Source organism: Hippocampus guttulatus, chromosome 22 (assembly GCF_054856545.1).
Source record: "Hippocampus guttulatus isolate MCC_2025c chromosome 22, RoL_Hgut_1.0, whole genome shotgun sequence".
NCBI classification, from domain to species: domain Eukaryota; kingdom Metazoa; phylum Chordata; class Actinopteri; order Syngnathiformes; family Syngnathidae; genus Hippocampus; species Hippocampus guttulatus.
The window spans coordinates 1,159,854-1,181,409 of NC_141282.1; the positions used below are offsets into that span (position 1 = coordinate 1,159,854).

The following is a 21,556-nucleotide window of genomic DNA, read 5'->3' on the forward strand; positions in this document are numbered from 1 at the left end:
AAAGGGTGAGGCGGCGGCTTTCACTTTCTAGCTGATCAGAAATTTCCACTGCTGTGCAGTCAGGCGTCCTATCACACCCTCGCAGCTCTTCTATTTGAATTCGATACTTTCCGGTTTATCTTTTTTTTTTTTTCTTTATTTCGTTTGTTTATTGAACATAAAACATATACAGTAATAATTTGACGGAAAGTAAGGTAAGTAAAACAGTAAAAAGGAAAGAGAAATCAGTCATCATTCAACAGTTATTTTGTTCAAGGGAGTAGGAAGAAGTAAAGTAATCTTTCGCGCTTTAACCCGAAATCTTCCCTCAAATCAATGATAGTCATCGTGCACATACTTGAATGAAAATCACATGTCAAAATCACATCTATGCATCTTAAAAAGGATATCATGTTTACACAATTCATATTGATTCATTATCTCCCATGCAATCAACAGGTTTTTGATCTTGTCTGGTTCTTCATCAGGAGGCACCATTTGGGAGTAAATAACGTTCTCTAGCAATAATGTTGACACCAAGCAGTTTCAGAGCGTTTATCACAGCACACAACTATTCTAAATTAAATGAATAATACCATGTTGTTATTTCATGACAACACTCAAAAAGAAGAAAGAAAAATAATAATCATAATAAAACAGTTAACAGTAAATTCTGTAAAACTGTATGATCACATCTTATGTATTGCCATTTGTTAAACATTTTTTTTAAGGCGTATTTTAAAGGCATTGACTTTGGGATGTTCGATTTAACCATATTTAATTTATATACCGTACTCTGTAAATGGACCTTTTGCGAGCTGGCGAGAGCTCAGTGGACAATTTGTTCTGATGTTATCTCGTGGTCAAATTGGATAATGCATCCTTAGGCTGAATTTGAGTCTAGTTTTTAGGTCAATCTCATATTTAACTATCAATCGTACCATCACTCCTACCATGAAATGGCGTGCCTTCCATCAACGACTGATCGCAGACAGACAGACTTTGACGAAAGCATGACCTTACTCTGAACCTTGCAACATGACCACCACTTGAACCTTATGATGTGACCTTGACTTAAACTGTCTTAGCAACGAAAAATAATATTAACACCTTTTGCAGGCATCGACCAGACGACCCTGTCAGTGCATCATTTGGCTAGATTGCGGTTTCCTGCTTGCAGCTGTGTTCCAACCAAACGTAGAGGGCCTACAAGCAATTAGGGTTTTCGTGGAAGCCAGCATTAAGATGACTTCTAAAAAAATGTTGTGTAACATTAGAGCACCTGTCATCATGTTATATGAAAACAAATGTCTTTCAAAATCAAAAGCATTGGATTAAGAAGAAAGATTAAGAAATGAAAAGAAGCCGAAAACATAAGAATGATGGAACGGTCATCCAGAAACAGACAGGATGATGTCCATTACAGAAAGGATGTTATCCATTAGGAGTTATGCCCCGCTTAGCATATATAAGACTTGCATAGAGATGTTGCCTTTGCGCATTTGTGCCTTGCCCACAACAATTGCTTGTATCACACTTGTGTCCTGAATGTTCAGTAAAGCCTCTTGCAAGAACTTCTCCATTTCCAGCCTCTGATTTCGCATCTCACCTCAGCCTGAATAAAACGAACACGCGGAGGACCTGGGGGAAGCAGAGGACGGTGAAAGGATCCCGCCGTGTCCACAACAACCTCTCCCTCCCCCGCCTCCAACATTCTCTGTGCCTTGCCATGTCTTTTTTTGATGAAGTTCATCAGGGTGTGCGTGTGTGTGTGCGTGTGTGTGTGTGTGTGTGTGTGTGTGTGCGCACATGCAGCACGTGCTCATAGGTATCCTGGGATATGTGATATGTATCTGTATCTGTGTTGATTGGGCTCTTTTAATAACCGTCATTCTAAATCTAAACCATAATTCCACACGTGTTTGTCTTCTTGTGTCTTTCAGACATCAGCAAAGATGTTTGTCCTGAGCGGCTGGATGCAGAGTCTTCTCACATTAAAGAGAAAGAGGAGATAAAAGAGATCTCCCACTTAAAAGAGGAAGTGGAGCAGCAGGCCCAATATATTAAAGAGCAGGAGCTACAGTACCGTTGCACAAAAGTGGAGGTGGATGAGCCCCCTGACATCAAAGAAGAGGAGGATGAGGAGGTTATCTGCAAGGTGCCATTTACTGGTGTCCTTCAGAAGAGTATAAATGAGGCAGACAGAGAGGCTCCAAGCACCAGCTCATGTCAACACATGACAACAAAAGGTGTTGGAAACCACCAGGAAGAATCAAAAGTAAATGGCATCTTAGCTCCACGATCAGAAAGTGACACCATGTCATTAAATGCAGATGAGGATGAGGAGGATGAAGATGACTCTGAAGGTGATCTGACATGTAACGCAGACAACGAACCCTGGAAATGTTCTCACTGTTGGAAAATGTATGCTTGTAAAAGTGCTTTGGAATTCCACATCAGAACACATGGTGCAAAACCGTTCACCTGTTCAAACTGTGGCCAGAAATTCTCTTATAAGGCAAGCTTAAAAAGTCACAAAAGAACCCACACTGGTGAGAAACCGTTTACCTGCGCAGTTTGTGGTCGAAGATTCTCTCGTAAGGGATACTTAACACTTTACACAAGAACCCACACTGGTGAGAAACCTTTTGCTTGCACAGTTTGTGGGCAAAGATTTTCTGAGAAGAGAGACTTAACAAACCACATAAGAACCCACACTGGTGAGAAACCTTTTGCTTGCACAGTTTGTGGGCAAAGATTTTCTGAGAAGAGACACTTAACAAACCACGTAAGAACCCACACTGGTGAGAAACCTTTTGCCTGCGCAGTTTGTGGCCAAACATTCTCTCAGAAGGGACACTTAACATCTCACACAAAAACCCACACAGGTGAGAAACCTTTTGCCTGCGCAGTTTGTGGCCAAAGATTCTCTCAAAAAGGAAACTTAAACAGTCACAAAAGAACCCACACTGGTGAGAAACCTTTTGCTTGCACAGTTTGTGGGCAAAGATTTTCTGAGAAGAGACACTTAACAAACCATGTAAGAACCCACACTGGTGAGAAACCTTTTGCCTGCGTAGTTTGTGGGCAAAGATTTTCTGAGAAGGCAAGTTTAAAAATACACACAAGAATACACACTGGTGAGAAACCTTTTGCCTGCGCAGTTTGTGGCCAAACATTCTCTCAAAAGGGAAACTTAAAAAAACACTCAAGAACCCACACTGGTGAGAAACCTTTTGCCTGCGCAGTTTGTGGCCAAACATTCTCTCAAAAGGGAAACTTAAAAAAACACACAAGAACCCACACTGGTGAGAAACCTTTTGCCTGCGCAGTTTGTGGCCAAAGATTCTCATGGAAGCATCAGATTAAGAATCACAAGTGCGATGATGAGACAAGCAGTCATCATTGAAGTTTTCACTTCTCACCTGAGAAGGTTTCAGGTTTGCATGCACCAAGGCTGATTGTATTTTATCCACCTTACTGGGATGCTGACGTTTTCCTTGAGTGCAGACGTGCGATGTGAAAATCAGTATTATTGTTTCAGAGAAAAACGGACCGCCTCAATGGCAGTAATGGAGTTTGTGGAAGCAATAGCCACTAATATAGACAACAAAGAATTCACTGTTGGGATTTTTAGAGATCTAAAAAAAGCTTTTGATACAATAGATCATTGTATATTAATGAATAAATTAGAGAGATATGGTATTTGAGGCATAGCATATCAATGGATTGAAAGTTATTTAGAAAACAGATATCAGTATGTGCAGTGCAATAATATCTAACTTACTGAAGATTACTCATGGAGTTCCTCAGGGATCAGTGCTTGGACCAAAACTATTCATCCTATATATAAATTATATCTGTTGTGTCTCAAAACAATTCAAATGTGTCCTATTCGCGATGATACAACCTTCTACTGCTCTGGAGAAAATATGAAACAACTCCTGAAAACTGTGGAAAATGAATTAAACAAATTTAAAAAACTGGTTCGACAGAAATAAACTATCACTAAATTTGACAAAATCAAAGTTTTTGTTTTTGGCACGAGACCAATTAAACACCAAGTTAAAGTAAAGATAAACTCAATTGAAATAGAAGGAATTGATGAAAATAAGTTTCTTGGACGAGTAATAGATACTAAACTATCCTGGAAGCCACACATAGATAACGTTAAAAGAAAACTATCCAAAACTATAGGGATCCTCCACAAAACTAAGGATGTGTTGAATAAGAGTTCTTTGTACACATTATATTACTCATTATTACTCCCATATATGACCTACTGTGTGGAAATATGGGGGAACACCTGTAAAACAAACACACTCCCTGTCTTAAAACTACAAAAAAAAAAGCAATCAGAATAACCAACAGGTCAAAATATATAGAACCCACAAATCCACTATTCATCAATTCAAACACAATGAAATTCTATCACCTGGTTGACTTCAAAATCACCCAATTAATGTATAAAGCACATAATAATCTCCTTTGCCAAAATATCCAGAAGCTTTTTGAAATTAGAGATAGTTGTTATAATTTAAGGGGTACCAACCAATACAAAAAATCCAAAACAAGACCAAACATCAAGCAAAGGTGTGTATCAGTAATAGGTGTCAATCTGTGGAATAATTTGGAAACGGACCTGAAAATGAGTCAATCGCTGGTTGGGTTCAAAAACAAATTCAAAAGATGAGTACAAAAAAACTACACAAATCAGAGTTAAGAAGATACATTTGATATACTTTAAAATAAAGTAATCAACAGAATTACATTGATCAATTTATGACATGTATTAAAGAAATGCAGTATTTATAATGAATATGAGAAATTTGATATATAAAGGAGAAAGAATGAGTATATACAGTATATACAAACCGAAAGGTGTATAAATAGATAAGTACAGTACACATAAGAGTAAAAGTATTTGATATGTAGATTTTTTCTTTTCTTCTTTGTCTTGAAAAAAGATGAATTCATATACTGCTACATAACAAGGGGTAGGACTCGGTAAGTTATTTACTTCTTCCTACTCCTTCGAACATAAAAACTGTGATGATGTCTGTCTTTATTTTTCTTTTTATAGTTTTTACTTGCCTTCACTTTTGTCAATCTGTGATTGTATTGTATGATCTATATGTTCAAGAAACAATAAACAAACAAACAAAAACCCTTTAATGCCTGACCCATCAAGGAATAGACAGAAAAATCTGATTTTTGGGAACTGAGATGTTCATTAACCCTTTTAACAAAATCCATAAACATATTTTTGCCATATTATTTGGTTTTCTATATTGTTTGTGATATTGTATCACATTTATATAAAAATATGTAGATTACATCATAAACTGAAAATTTTGGGAAAATCATATTTTAAACCTGCAGTATATGTACTATAAAGAATGAGTTACATAATGAAACTGCATGTATCAAATATGATACGAATGGCATTATAGGGTTAATTTCCTAAGTAGAGTGGCACAGGTCGTCGAGGAGGCATCCTTTGGCGGGGTGGTGCGGGAACCGTCATGGTTTTGTTTCGTCTCCCGCAGCTGGCAGTGGAGGTTCTTTCCATGCCATTCTGCACCTGTTCCTCATGTCATTATCTGTCACCTGAGACACTGCCAAGCTATCGCCAATTGTCGGATAATTCGCCTTGCTCTCAACTCTCGTACCAATGCTCGTTTACTAGACCTCCTTTGAAATTGCTCATCATCATAGCCCATCCCTGTTCAGGATCTCATTTTTTTTTCCATTTATACATTATCCTTGGTGTGTTTTGGTTTTCCTGCCATTGACTTTTCCTTGTTCTGATTTTGTGTTCTTTTATTTTCCCTTGCCTTTTGCAAGCTCATTTGGTTTGTGTCGTTTTCTTTCAAACATTTTTGAAAAAGCTCCAGGGAGCCACTAGGGCGGCGCTAAGAGCCGCATGCGGGTCCGAAGCCGCAGGCTGCCAACCCCCGAGTTAGAGGAATGTAAATCGCTTCGCAGCTGTCAGAGACCGCAACACATCGAGATCGAGTGGGAGACGCTTTTGGTGTTCTCGTGTGAAAATGTACGTTTGGAACATAACTAAGTACACGGAGGATTCCTGTGGCCCAAAAGAGGAAAACGAACGTCGTCGTCAACTCTAGGAAGTTCTTTGTCGGCAGAGATGTGCTGTAGTACGCATAACAGGTTTGTTAACTTCTTACTCACTCGCTTCGTACAGAACTGCGCTGTTGAAAATAATATTGCACTGTTTATATTAAAGAGAATCATACTGCATGGCATAGGCACGGTCATGAGGATTCATGTAAAGATGGGCAGATTATGGGACGTCAACAAAAGGATGACAATGTACCTTTAACCATTAATATAAAAAATACTATAAACGCTTCACTTCTAAGTTAAAGGAAAAGGGGTTTCATTGAAATTTATGTCAGAAAATATGAGCAGAAGAGCAATTCAACATCTTCGCAGCATGGGGCCCAAGTGGTTACCTTGTCTGCCAAACAATTCTTGTGCTTTGGATTTGAATTGTGGCTGCTCAGGCTTCCTCTTGCATTCCGAAACCATCCATACAAAACAACCATAGGACAGAAAAGACCCGACAAATATGAAGAAATATATTTTTTCGTATTCAGAATTGTTTTGTTTGTATGAAATCTTTCATACATTTGATGTTATCAGCATGACATATTTGATCCACTGATGAAAGGACACTTTCATGCTCTCCTCTTTCATCTATAACTGCTTCAAACAACAAAATGTATGCAGAAAAGTAGTGATGATTGCATGACTCCCCTCCGTGAGTCGTCACCTTACCGTGGTGGAGGGGTTTGTGTGTCCCAATGATCCTAGGAGCTAAGTTGTCTGGGGCTTTATGCCCCTGGCAGGGTCACCCATGGCAAACAGGTTCTAGGTGAGGGGCCAGACAAAGCACGGCTCAAAGATCCTTATGATGAGAAAAATATATGGACCAAGGTTTCCCTTTCCCGGACGCGGGTCACCCGGGCCCCCCTCTGGAGGTGGGGCTCGTTGGCAAGCGCCTGGTGGCCGGGCCTACACCCATAGGGCCCGGCCGGGCACAGCCCGAAGAGGCAACGTGGGTCCCCCTTCCCATGGGCTCACCACCCATGAGAGGGGCCAAAGGGGTCGGGTGCAATGTGAGCTGGGCGGCAGCCAAAGGCGGGGACCCTGGCGGTCCGATTCTCGGCTGCAGAAGCTAGCTCTTGGGACATGGAATGTCGCCTCTCTGGCAGGGAAGGAGCCCGAGCTGGTGTGTGAGGCAGAGAATTTCCGACTGGATATAGTCGGACTTGCCTCCACACACAGCCTGGGTTCTGGTACCAGTTCTCTCGAGAGGGGTTGGACTCTCTTCCACTCTGGAGTTGCTCACGGTGAGAGGCGCAGAGCAGGTGTGGGCATACTCATTGCCCCCCGGCTCAGTGCCTGTACATTGGGGTTCACACCGTTAGGCGAGAGGGTTGCCTCCCTCCGCCTTCGGGTGGGGGGACGGGTCCTGACTGTTGTTTGTGCATATGCACCAAACAGCAGCTCAGCATACCCACCCTTTTTGGAGTCCTTGGAGGGTGTGCTGGAGAGTACTCCTGCTGGGGACTCCCTTGTTCTGCTGGGGGACTTCAATGCTCACGTGGGCAATGACAGTGAGACCTGGAGGGGCGTGATTGGGAGGAACGGCCCCCCCGATCAGAACTCGAGTGGTGTTTTGTTATTGGACTTCGTGCTCGCCACGGATTGTCCATAACGAACACCTTGTTCAAACATAAGGGTGTCCATATGTGCACTTGGCACCAGGACACCCTAGGCCGCAGTTCGATGATCGACTTTGTAGTTGTATCATCGGATTTGCGGCCGCATGTTCTGGACACTCGGGTGAAGAGAGGGGCGGAGCTGTCAACTGATCACCACCTGGTGGTGAGTAGGCTCCGATGGTGGGGGAAGATGCCGGTCCGTCCTGGCAGACCCAAACGTATTATGAGGGTTTGTTGGGAGCGTCTGGCGGAATCCCCTGTCAGAAGGAGTTTCAACTCCCACCTCCGACAGAGCTTTTCCCATGTTCCGGGGGAGGCGGAGGACATTGAGCCCGAGTGGACCATGTTCCGTGCCTCTATTGTTGAGGCGGCCAATCTGAGTTGTGGCCATATGGTGGTTGGTGCCTGTCGTGGCGGCAACCCCCGTACTCGCTGGTGGACACCAGCAGTAAGGGATGCCGTCAAGCTGAAGAAGGAGTCCTATCGAGCCTTTATGGCCTGTGGGACCCCAGAGGCAGCTGACGGGTATCGACTGGCCAAGCGGAACGCAGCTTCGGTGGTCGCCGAGGCAAAAACCCGAGCGTGGGAAGAGTTCGTGAGGCCATGGAAGCCGACTTCCGGACGGCTTCGAGGAAATTCTGGTCCACCATCCGACGTCTCAGGAGGGGGAAGCAGTGCACCACTAACACTGTATACAGTGGGGATGGGGCGCTGCTGACTTCGACTCGGGACGTTGTGAACCGGTGGGCAGAGTACTTCGAAGACCTCCTCAACTCCACCAACACGCCTTCCTTGGAGGAAGCAGAGCCTGGGGACTCTGAGGTGGGCTCTCCTATCTCTGTGGTTGAAGTCACCGATGTGGTTAAAAAGCTCCTCGGTGGCAAGGCCCCAGGGGTGGATGAGATCCGCCCGGAGTTCCTCAAGGCTCTGGATGTTGTGGGGCTGTCCTGGTTGACACGCCTCTGCAACATCGCGTGGTCAACAGGGAGAGTGCCTCTGGATTGGCAGACCGGGGTGGTAGTCCCTCTTTTTAAAAAGGGGGACCGGAGGGTGTGTTTCAACTACAGAGGGATCACACTCCTCAGCCTCCCTGGTAAGGTCTATTCAGGGGTGCTGGAGAGGAGGGTCCGTCAGGAAGTCGAGCCTCAGATTGAGGAGGAGCAGTGTGGTTTTAGTCCCGGCCGTGGAACAGTGGACCAGCTCTATACCCTTAGCAGGGTCCTCGAGGGTATGTGGGAATTCGCCCAACCAGTCTACATGTGTTTTGTGGACTTGGAGAAGGCATTTGACCGTGTCCCTCGGGGAGTTCTGTGGGGGGTGCTTCGTGGGTATGGGGTACCGAACCCCCTGATACGGGCGGTTCGGTCACTATACCACCGATGTCAGAGTCTGGTTCGCATTGCCGGCAGTAAGTCGGAATCGTTTCCAGTGGGGGTAGGACTCCGCCAAGGCTGCCCTTTGTCGCCGATTCTGTTCATAACCTTTATGGACAGAATTTCTAGGCGCAGCCGAAGCGTTGAGGGGGTCCGTTTTGGGGGCCTCAGTATTGCATCCCTGCTTTTTGCAGATTATGTGGTGCTGTTGGCTCCTTCAAACAGGGCTCTCCAACCCTCACTGGAGCGTTTTGCAGCCGAGTGTGAAGCAGCTGGGATAAAGATCAGCACCTCCAAATCTGAAACCATGGTCCTCAGTCGGAAAAGTGTGGAGTGCCCCCTCCGGGTCGGGGAGGAGATCTTGCCCCAAGTGGAGGAGTTCAAGTATCTTGGGCTCTTGTTCACGAGTGGGGGCAGGAGGGAGCGAGAGATAGACAGGCGGATCGGTGCAGCGTCTGCTGTGATGCGGACGTTGTATCGGTCTGTCGTGGTGAAGAAGGAGCTGAGCCAAAGGGCGAAGCTCTCAATTTACCGGTCGATCCACGTTCCAACCCTCATCTATGGTCACGAGCTATGGGTCGTGACCGAAAGAACGAGATCCCGGTTACAAGCGGCCGAAATGAGTTTTCTCCGCAGGGTGTCCGGGCTCTCCCTTAGAGATAAGGTGAGAAGCTCGGTCATCCGGGAGGGGCTCAGAGTGGAGCCGCTTCTCCTCCACATCGAGAGGAGCCAGATGAGGTGGCTTGGGCATCTGTTCGGATGCCTCCTGAGCGCCTCCCTGGTGAGGTGTTCCGGGCACTAGTAACACTGAGCTACTAGTTGTTTCGTGGTCAACCGCGACTGTGGGTTTCGAAGTAGCCATTTAGCCCACATTCTCTGCATGTAACCCCTCTGACTAGGGTTGCTTGAGTAATAGCATTCCAACAGAGCTATGTTATCGCATCTCGCCCATCTCCGTTTTGTTCCAGTAGCCCATTTTTCAGCAAGGTGCTCTGGTTCCCCAGCACCTGACGCAGACCTTGTTTGGCCGGGCGACGTCTGAGCCGGCATGTCATTCATTTTACTGTCTCTCATCATTGTATGAGGTAGGCATTAGCGTGAAGGATCTTGCCCAAGGACCCACACTGGATGGTGTTATGTGCTCATTTTTTGCCCCAAGCGGGATTCGAACCACCGTCTCCCGTATGCCAAACCGATGCGTTACCAACCGAGCTATCCAGCCGCTCTATATATATATATATATGGCCAGATCAGAGGAGGAGGTCATACCAGAGGCAAGCCCCAATGAATGCAGATGCCCTACCAACGGAGCCGTTGGTAGGGCGTCAGGTGCTGGGGAACCAGAGCACCTTGATGAAAAATGGGCTACTGGAACAAAGCGGAGATGGGCGAGATGCGATAACATGGCTCTGTTGGAATGCTACTACTCAAGCAACCCTAGTCAGAGGGGTTACATGCAGAGAATGTGGGCTGAATGGTTACTGTTGGATTGATTATTTTAGTCATCATACATTCGCTTATGCCTGACATGATAAATTGATTACGCTTGCAAAGAAGAACGCTTATGCTTGCAATCATTAATTGACTATGCCTGCAATGAAGAACACTTCTGCTTTTAATAAAGATATATTCTTTTTTATGTCCTCACATTTTATCCATTATATACTCACTTTTATAATCAAAAATGCTTGGTGCACTGTGTGGAAGTTTAGGGACGCAACCACCTTTCCGAGGACGTGGTTGGGAAGAGATAACTGTTAAGACTAAACAGTGAGCAAGGGTGAACAGTGAATGGAGACATCAACACCAGCTGCAACGTGATGTTTTTGTGACAATTGCACACATGTACGTAATTTGCACTCACATACACACACATAGTCAAACAAGTTCAGTGTGTGTTCAACAGCCCCCACCCTTTAGGTTGGACACACCTATGTATAGCTTTCCCAATAAATGAGGAGGTGAAGGGGGAGATCGTTAGGGTTACGTGCCGAGAACTGAAACCGAATGCTTCTCCTCGTTCCCTCCTGGTACCAGAATCGAGTCTCCTGTCTCCTCCTTTTGTTTATTCCTGAGTGTCAAATTGGACAAACCTGACAGATGCCTTACCAACTGAGCTATCCAGCCGCTATATACTGTGTGTGTGTGTGTGTGTGTATATATATATATAGCTCTGTTGGAATGCTACTACTCAAGCAACCCTAGTCAGAGGGGTTACATGCAGAGAATGTGGGCTAAATGGTTACTTCGAAACCCACAGTCACGGTTGACCACGAAACAACTAGTAGCTCAGTGTTCCAACATCCACAAATGGCAACTGCTGTCACAACTTGAGATTGATGAGGTACAACGCAGGTTCCATGGTGAAGGGCCCCAGGCTGCCAGATCAGAGGAGGAGGCCATACCAGAGATTGGGAGGCAAGCCCCAATGAATGCAGATGATGAGATTGGGAGGCCATCCCCAATGAATGAAATGCTGAGCGAGGCAGCTACTGACCTGAAAGCTAAGATCATGGCGAGAATGAAAGCTGGGCAACCTAGAAACCGATTACAACGGCTATGTGAAGTACCACCTGAAAGTCTCATGGAAAGTGTGAATGCAGCACTGAGGGCGATCCCTACCGTAACGATCACGGAAACCAATGAGCTGATTGAACTGATACGCTTCAGCATCAGTGATCCTTGACATGCTTGGCTATAAGAGCAACCATGGAAGCCATGAGATACGTTACCCACCATGGAAAAGACGGTTGGAGGCTAAGATCAAGGCGGCTCGGAAAGATGTGAGTCAATTGACTGAGGCCCAGAGAGGTGTGATGAAAAGGCCGATACCCGAGAGGTACATCCAGATGACCATACCTGAAGCACTCGAAACTGCCAAACAAAGGCTCCACTTGTCCAGACAACTAAAGCGATACACGAAAGAGAATGAGGCTAGACGAATAAACAGGCTGTTCGCAACACAACCTGCGAAGTGTACGCTCAGTGGCAGGGTCCTAACAACAGAGCTGACCCACCAAGACTGGAAACTGAAAGGTACTGGAAAGGCATATGGGAGAAGGAGGTTGCACATAACAGCAGTGCACAATGGCTGGTGACCCTGAGAGAGGAGCACAGCAGCCTCCGTGAACAGAACCCAGTTACCATAACAGTGGCAGACATACAGGAAAGAGTCTCAGATATGAAGAACTGGACAGCACCAGGCCCGGACATGGTCCACACCTACTGGCTAAAGAAACTCACAGCACTCCATGAGCGCCTAGCAGCACAAATGAACCAGCTGCTGAGGGATGGGACTCACCCAGGATGGCTAACCGAAGGGCGAACGATCCTGATCATGAAGGATCCCTCAAAGGGTGCAGTCCTATCCAACTATCGGCCAATAACCTGTCTCTCCTCAACATGGAAGCTCATGTCAGGCATCATTGCGGCTAAGATAAGTGGATCAATACATGAGCGAAGCACAGAAGTGCATTGGTAGAGATACCAGAGGAGCCAAACATCAGCTCCTGGTTGACAGAACAGTCGCACAAGACTGCAGGTCCCGACGTACCAACCTGTGCACAGCCTGGATTGATTACAAGAAAGCCTATGACTCGATGCCACATACATGGATCACTGAATGCTTGGAGTTGTATAAGGTGAACAGGACCCTAAGAGCCTTCTTTGCGAACTCGATGAGGATGTGGAAAACCACACTTGAAGCCAATGGCAAGCCACTTACCCAAGTGTCCATCAAATGTGGCATATACCAAGGTGATGCACTCTCCCCACTGCTGTTCTGCATAGGACTGAACCCCCTAAGCCAAGTAATCACCAAGACAGGCTATGGATGCCGCCTCAGAAATGGAGCTACAATCAGTCACCTCCTCTACATGGATGACATAAAGCTGTATGCTAAGAGCGAAAGGGACATAGACTCCCTGATCCACACAACCAGGATCTACAGCAGCGACATCGGGATGTCATTCGGGCTTGAGAAATGTAGTCGGATGGTGACTAAGAGAGGAAAGGTAGTCCGCACTGAAGGGGTCTCACTCCCTGAAGGAACAATAGCAGACATTGAGGACAGCTACAAGTACCTCGGTATACCACAAGCCAATGGCAACCTCGAACTGGCAACAAGGAAAGCGGCTACGGCCAAATACCTCCAGCGAGTGAGGCAAGTCCTAAGAAGCCAGCTCAATGGCAAGAATAAGACCCGGGCAATAAACAGCTATGCCCTGCCAGTGATCAGATACCCTGCAGGAATAATAAGGTGGCCAAAGGAAGAGATTCAGACCACGGACGTTAAGACCCGAAAGCTCCTAACCATGCACGGAGGGTTCCATCCCAAATCCAGCACCCTGAGACTGTACACAAGCCGAAAGGAAGGAGGCCGGGGACTAGTGAGTGTGAGAGCCACTGTCCAGGATGAAACATCCAAGCTCCATGAATACATCAAGGAGTCGTGGATGTAGCGGTCCCAAGTGATGGAAACATCAGAAAGAAGGAACATGAGAAACTCGAGAAATACCAAGGGCTCAGAGAGGAGCTGGAGAGAGCCGGAAGGTAAAGGTGACAGTCGTGCCTGTGGTGGTCGGAGCACTTGGGGCAGTGACCCCCAAACTAGATGAGTGGTTGCAACAGATCCCGGGAACAACATCGGACATCTCAGTCCAGAAATGTGCAGTGCTGGGAACAGCAAGGATACTGCGCAGAACCCTCAAGCTTCCTGGCCTCTGGTAGAGGACCCGAACTGAATGAGGGACGGACACCACCCGAGGGGGGGTGAGACGAGGAATTTTTTTATTTTATATATATATATATATATACCCTCACCGGCCACTCTATTAGGTACACCAGTCCAACTGCTCATCAACACTTAATTTCTAATCAGCCAATCACATGGCGGCAACTCAGTGCATTTAGGCATGTAGACAAGACAATCTCCTGCAATTCAACCCGAGCATCAGTATGGGGAAGAAAGGTGATTTGAGTGGCTTTGAACGTGGCATGGTTGTTGGTGCCAGAAGGGCTGGTCTGAGTATTTCAGAAACTGCTGATATACTGGGATTTTCACGCACAACCATCTCTAGGGTTTACAGAGAATGGTCCGAAAAAGAAAAAATATCCAGTGAGCGCCAGTTCTGTGGGCGGAAATGCCTTGTTGATGCCAGAGGTCAGAGGAGAAAGGCCAGACTGGTTTGAGCTGATAGAAAGGCAAGAGTGACTCAAATAACCACAACCAAGGTAGGCAGAAGAGCATCTCTGAACGCACAGTACATCGAACTTTGAGGCAGATGGGCTACAGCAGCAGAAGACCACGCCGGGTACCACTCCTTTCAGCTAAGAACAGGAAACTGAGGCTACAATTTGCACAAGCTCATCGAAATTGGACAATTGAAGATTGGAAAACGTTGCCTGGTCTGATGATATTTCTGCTGCGACATTCGGTTGGTAGGGTAAGAATTTGGCGTCGACAACATGAAAGCATGGATCCATCCTGCCTTGTATCAACGGTTCAGGCTGGTGGTGGTGGTGTAATGGTGTGGGGAATATTTTCTTGGCACTCTTTGGGCCCCTTGGTACCAATTGAGCATCGTTGCAACACCACAGCCTACCTGAGTACCCAACTTCTGATGGCTACTTTCAGCAGGATAATGTGCCATGTCATAAAGCTGGAATCATCTCAGACTGGTTTCTTGAACATGACAATGAGTTCACTGTACTCAAATGGCCTCCACAGTCACCAGATCTCAATCCAATAGAGCATCTTTGGGATGTGGTGGAACGGGAGATTCGCATCATGGATGTGCAGCCGACAAATCTGCGCCAACTGTGTGATGCCATCATGTCAATATGGACCAAACTCTCGGAGGAATGCTTCCAGCATCTTGTTGAATCTATCCCACGAAGAATTGAGGCAGTTCTGAAGGCAAAAGGGGGTCCAACCCGTTACTAGCATGATGTACCTAATAAAGTGGCCGGTGAGGGTATACATATACACAATCAGAAATTGGAACTTTTTGTTGACCTTGTTTTGAGATGGGTCTTTGTTTTTGTACTTTATAATTTATTGTTTGTAGCACTCCATGTTGAGTATGTTCAGAAGAATATAAATAAAGCCATATAAATATTTGATATACTGTATATTTTTTACATTAGTAATTCGTTTTACACATAATTTTACATTATATTTGGTAGTTAATTAATTTAAGCAACAAAAAACTGAGGAGCCATAAAAGAAAAAGAGCCGAAATTCCCATCACTAATCTGTATGTTGGGGAGGGAGGAGAAGGGTCCTCTTTTTATGTTGTAATTTAGATGTTTTAATTGCACTTCTGAGTTGCACTTTTATGTTTGAAAAGTGCTATCCAAATTCACTTTGATTGATTGATCTGGCGCTGCACCTCCGCACGCCAACTTTCTCTTTCAAAAAAATAACAAAACAAAAGAAAAATAACCAACCTTTCTTCTTGGATTACAGCCAAACGCGCCATTAAGAGGACAGCGACGCCGTTTTCAAGACGTCTTGATTTGGCTCACGCAGAGCAAGTTTGGCCTCTTTGAGTTCTTACGCAATAAGTCCATAAGAAAGCTGGATTTTCTGTCAAGAGAGACAAACTCACTTTTTTTTTCTTTTCTCCCAATCCCCTTCCCTTGAGTACTGTACTACGTTCTTACTTTTTGGAAATAATTTTCTTTTTTTCTGGGAGGGTGTTGGTTTTACACTGCGCACAGGCCAGCATTTCTTCTCGCAGAGTTGAAGTCAAGCCAGCCGCCACAGAGATTGTTCATACTCTGCATTTCTGTAATGTGCATGCTGCACAGAGGCGTTGGTGACTTTCAAAATAAAAGCTAACTAGTGCATGCACGTCAGTGGTTTGTATTCAAAATACTTTCTTTGTGGTCAGACAACCATGAGTTCACCCAGGGAGTAGGAAAATACTCTCAGAAAGTACCAAGAAGCGTTCTGAAGTTTATGTACAAAAAAAGTCAATGTTAACTTTACATCAATGACTCAAAGTTCACCCGATTAAAAAAATAATAATTGAAAAATAAATTTCGGTTATCCAAAACCCAGACCAGGTCTAGTGCACACTCGGCCACCCGAGGTGTCCAACCAGACTACTTTCAATTATTGTTTAAGGCCTCTGAAATCTGACATGTCAGCCTTTTCGCCTGATTAAAAAAAAAAAATCAATTTTAGCTCTCCCTGAACCAGACCAGGGCTCGGGCATACTGGCCCAGCCAGGATTCCAACCAGACCACTTGTTGTTGCACAACATCAGCTGAGCAATGCTGTCTTGTGTAGTGAGGAAGGGAAGGTAAAGTTAGAGACAGTGAGTGAGATGAAAGAAAAGCTACCAGGCCTGATTAAAGGATATTCAGGAAAGAATGAAGCCAACATAACAACTCAAAATTTACTCATTTTTTTCCCAAGACACGGAACAATCAACATAAAAATACAGTCCACTATACTGTAGTTTAGTACAATGCTTTACTCTATTGGTGTTACAATACTTGTACGTTCATCCAAGACATGTACTGTAGTCGTTTGGAAAATTCTGTTTGAAGGAAAGTTTGGACATTGCAAATATGATTCCCTACGAGAGAATTTCTTCCTGTAATCTGGTTGGATACCTGGGGTGGCCCGCGGTGCCCGAGATTTGTTGCAGGTTAACTAAATTCCTTTTTAACTAATTTACACCCTTTGACGTATAAATTCGTCAATTAGCGCATAGCCGCTGCCTCCCCATGATGTGAAAATACGTCAATCACGTTTTTTCATGGGGGAGGGTGCTTTTTGTGCTTAATTGCACAGCACTTTTGTAATAATAATAATAATACATTTTATTTATAAGCGCCTTTCAAGACACCCAAGGACACTTTACAATAACAAAAAACACAAAACAATACGGGTTGAGCAGTGGCAGCCAAAACGCGCCAGCGTTCACTCAACCCGATGGTCAGAAAGAAACCACAGGGGAGGGAGAGAGGGAGAAAAAACCCCACACTCGAACTACCCTCATTTTGAGGATAATTTGAGTGAGGCAAAAAAAACTCCTGCACAAGCATATGACAGTTACAACAGGTCACAAGACATAAACAATGAAGACGGTGAATCAAGGGAATGTATGAGGGAGGGGGTGATGGTGGGGGACTAGCTTCCATGCATATTTTCATCAGGGGAAGGTCGAGATAGCAGATGTTGTTTTGGTAGCAGGCTGCCCAAGAATTTAAGACAGCCTTGAGTCCGTGGCTTATGTCTCTTTAGTGGCGTCGATCAGCCAAATCCATGATTTCGGTCAGTATTTGAACACGGATTCCAGTTTTCTCCAAGTTGTTGTCCATCCTGCAGTGACGCTCCAAAACCGCAACAGTTTGTGGTTGAGCACAGTCTGAGTCTGAGTGTTGGACATCCGCGTTATGCCATCCTTAGACCGGCAGCCTCGTCCAATAGAGCCGCTCCCGTCGGTTGAATTTTCGATAGATCAGGAAACTGCTCACACCAAACAGCAGCATACCTGTTATCGGGAGGCCGAAAATGTAGATGTCGTCCAAATCCTCAACGGACAGTGTTGACAGGCACACCATTCTCTGCTTCCTCCAAGGATCTAGGGTGTACCCAGCAGCAAAAGTCCCTGAGGGGCAAGTAGCCTCCCCACTGCCTGCTCTTCTCATCGAGAAAATGTTGTCGATGGCATCGAGAGACCAGCCAACCAATTCCATGTTTGTTTTTCGGATGAAAATACGACAGGAGGCTAGGAAAAGTCAGACAAAGACAGCACACTTTTGTGTTGCGCTTTCATTGACGAAAAGTGCTATGTAATTGAGGCTCGGTTGATTGATTGATCTGGCTATTCTAATAACCTTCATGGTAAATATAAACTATAATTCCACGCATGTTTGTCTTCTTGTGTCTTTCAGACATCAGGGAAGATGTTTGTCCCAAGCGGCTGGATGCAGAGCCCTCTCATATTAAAGAGGCAGAGGAGAAAAAAGAGGTCTCCTTTAAAGAGGAAGAGGAGCAGCAGACCCCTGACATGAAAAAAGAGGAGGAGCAAGAGCACCCTTGCATGAAAAATAGTGACACATCATCAAGCGTTGAGGAGAATCTGATGGTGATCTGACATGTCACACTGACAACAAAACCTGCATCTCTTCTCAGTGTGGGAAGATATTTACTTGGAAGAGTTCTTTGAAAAGACATATGAGCTCATACACTGGTGAGTAACCTTTTCCCTGCACAGTTTGTGGCCAAAGATTCTCTCGTAAGGGGTGCTTAAAAATTCACACAAGAACCCACACTGGTGAGAAACCTTTTGCCTGCGCAGTTTGTGGCCAAAGATTCTCTCGTAAGGGATACTTAAAAAAACACAAGAACCCACACTGGTGAGAAACCTTTTGCCTGCGCAGTTTGTGGCCAAAGATTCTCATGGAAGCATCAGATTAAGATTCACAAGTGTGATGATGAGACAAGCAGTCATCGTTGAAGTTTTCACTTCTCACCTGAGAAGGTTTCAGGTTTGCATGCGCCAAAGCTGGTTGTATTTTATCCACCTTCTTACTGGGATGCTGACGTTTTCCTTGATTGCATTGAAAAGTTTTTATATTTTGGTTGTTGTAACGATTTAGAAAATTTAGCATTTTCATCAGGGTTATACTTTTGGAATCTTCATGAGAGTTAGTTTTCATATGGTTAGAGTTGTGGTTTTTAAATGTAGTTTGTTGTGAGTCTTCGTTTTTTTTTCCTCCTCAAAATTCAACAGTCCTTGAATTGTAGAAAATGTATTTTTTCTTCAATTTTGCTACATGTGCTCATTCTCCCCACCCACTTGCTGTCAATCACCTTTGGAGATGCTCAGAATTGAAAGGCCAGTTGGGAGTTTTTTTTCATGAGCAATGAACCAATATGAATCTAATCTGTGCACAACATGCTAATTTGTGTCTGTTTGATGTAAATGTTAGTGTCTCTATCCTGTATCATTTGGGCCATGAATAAAATATTACAAATGTCAGTGTCATTACTTTTTGCATGTTATGCTTTTTGAAAAATAGCATACAACTGAATATTCACTCACTTTGTGTCAGTTTGAACTTTCCTGGGTTCTGTTTAATTGTCTTTTGTCTGCACCGCTTCCTGGAAAACCCCTGGACTTCTTCTGATCCAGTCTGTGCCACAGTACACAGGAATGAAAATACCTCTGAGCTCAAGGTTCCTTAGCTTCTCTTTCAGAGGCCTCATCATGGTGCGCGGATCACTTTGCCTTGGTCATTGCCACAAGTTTCACACTTGCATCCACTTGCATTTTGTATTCTCCAGCCTGTGAAAAAATCTGCAAAGTCTGTTTTTATCTGTTCCATTGTCCTTCAGTGTTGCTCTCAGCCCGTTGTTAGCCCGTTCGCCCGACGTGTAATTACGAGTGACACGGTTTAAAATCAGCCATTTTGGTGCCCTCAGCATAAATGCTTTGTCGTGCCCCCCTGCCGGCTCTCCCAACGACCTGTCACAAATGAATAATATCTGGGTATTTGTCAGTTTTGCTTTATTTTACAACATATTTAGCAAAAATATTTTACAAAATGGGGCAGTCCTGTGACCCAGTGGTTAGCTCATCTGCCTCACAGTGCAGAGGTCGGTGGGGTCGATCCCGGCCCCGACCTCCCTGTGTGGAGCTTGCATGTACTCCCCAGGCCTGCGTGGGTTTTCTCCGGGTACTCCGGTTTCCCCCCCACATTCCAAAAACATGCATGGCTGGCTGATTTCACACTCAAAATGTCTCCCTACGTGTGAGTGTGAGCTTTGATGGTTGTTTGAAACAGAAAAAAAGTTATACTGGAGATCTAATTCATTTGCAGTGCGTTCTCTGCGCTGGATAGGTTTTTCTTGTGTGCTGAGAGTGTGCGACCAGTGTGCAGTTGCGCATCTTCGAGGGAACATTGGTGCCGTTGGATCTCTGGTAAAAGTAAATCTAAATGAAAGATACCATTCATTGTATTGCCACACGCCGGAAACTTCGATTGCCTTATGCTTCGAGACAATTAACTCGCTGGTGCTGCCTTTGGGAGGAGTTTTGTATCTTGGATGCACACAATGTCTACTTTTTCTTCACTCAGCAAGTCCTCTCGTAGTGGCAGTTCTCGGTTGGTACCGTTTGCATTCCATTGAAGGAAACGGGTCTTCGACTGTTTGATCCCGGTGGTCTTGGGGTCAAGTTGTGGCTGAGTTATTTGGGCGTTGTTGCTTGACGGTTGGGGACTTACGCAGTGGGGGCATCTCCACCGCTGTAACTGTACGGCATCTCGAGCTAGGCTGCGGGTGGGCAACATGCAGTTGAAATGGAATTTGCTTTTGCAACTTGAGCAGACCAGTCTATGGGCCCCCTGCCGAACTCGTCTCTGGCACTCAGCACATCATGCTCCTTCAAGTATAATGTCTGCATTTGGCTGGGGTGCTGTGTCGGAAGTTGATGGAATAGCGGATGTGGGTGGAGGCAGTGTGGTAGTGTCCTTTGTGGGGACACCGTTACAGCAAAACCTGTACAGTATTATACCTATATTTCGATTTGTGCCTCGTTTTATATGGGATTCTTCTTTCATTAAAAAAATGAAAATACATATATTTTTAGCTGTATTTCAATGTTGGTGTTTCAATATTCAAACAAAAGTGACCAAACGACGTGTTTTTGTACTTGCTATAGCTCTTTTCAAACGTAATATCAAGTCACCAAAAGAGCAACGGACAACACTGCGGTGAAACTGCAAATGCTCTAATTCGTTCCAAGGCCTGCCCCCCCTCCCCACATTCAGACAGAAATGTTTTATTAATATGCATCAAAATATGTAACAAACAAATGTTACAATTACATTATTGCACTATAAAGTGCAAATACTGGAACCAGAACTTGCTCATGAGCGACGGGTAGATGGTCTGGAGCTCATTCTTGAAGGTTTTGAGGACCTCCACATACCGCTCCTTGGTGACTTTCACTGCTGCGCCAGATTCTTCAATGAAGATTGGTCCAATGATGCCTCTGGCTGAGATTTCTGGTTCCAGCAAGACGGAGCAAGTTCTCACACCTCAAACCTGTCCCGAGATTGGCTGAAAGATAACTTCGGAGACCGAGTGATCAGTCTCAGTCTCATCTCACGACATTCGCTCATTTTAATTTAATTCACCAGTTGTGTTTCTAGACAGAGCAACTGCCAAATCTTACCCAGTTGGATTTTTCCGAATCTTTCAAGGGTGTTCAAATCCGGTCCACGCTGTATGTTTTAGATATCTCCTTCCTCCAACAGCAACCAACACAACCGATTCAATTGATCACACACACACAACTAAAATCACTTCATGCTTTCTTTCAGCCAATCGGAATCTTTGAACATAAAACATGTCTAAGCAATTATGAAACAACAGAATGCAATTTAGGTCATCTTAACATGAAATAATATGATGCTCAAACA

The 21,556-nt window shown here is 44.8% G+C and overlaps 1 protein-coding gene across 2 annotated transcripts in view; it reads left to right on the forward strand.

Moving 5' to 3' along the window:
- The window catches only part of LOC147185926 (uncharacterized), a 41,642-nt gene extending 22,532 nt beyond the window's left edge, over positions 1-19,110 (forward strand). The window contains exons 3-4 of one of the 2 annotated variants that reach the window (XM_086102939.1): positions 1,923-2,345; positions 18,020-19,110. In XM_086102939.1, the coding sequence (XP_085959065.1) occupies positions 1,923-2,345; positions 18,020-18,222 (626 nt within the window). In that variant the 3' untranslated portion in view covers positions 18,223-19,110. Of the gene's footprint in view, positions 1-1,922; positions 5,141-18,019 lie in introns of those variants that run through there. The other variant, XM_086102938.1, reaches the window with a different exon arrangement.
- Positions 19,111-21,556: the final 2,446 nt, after the last annotated feature.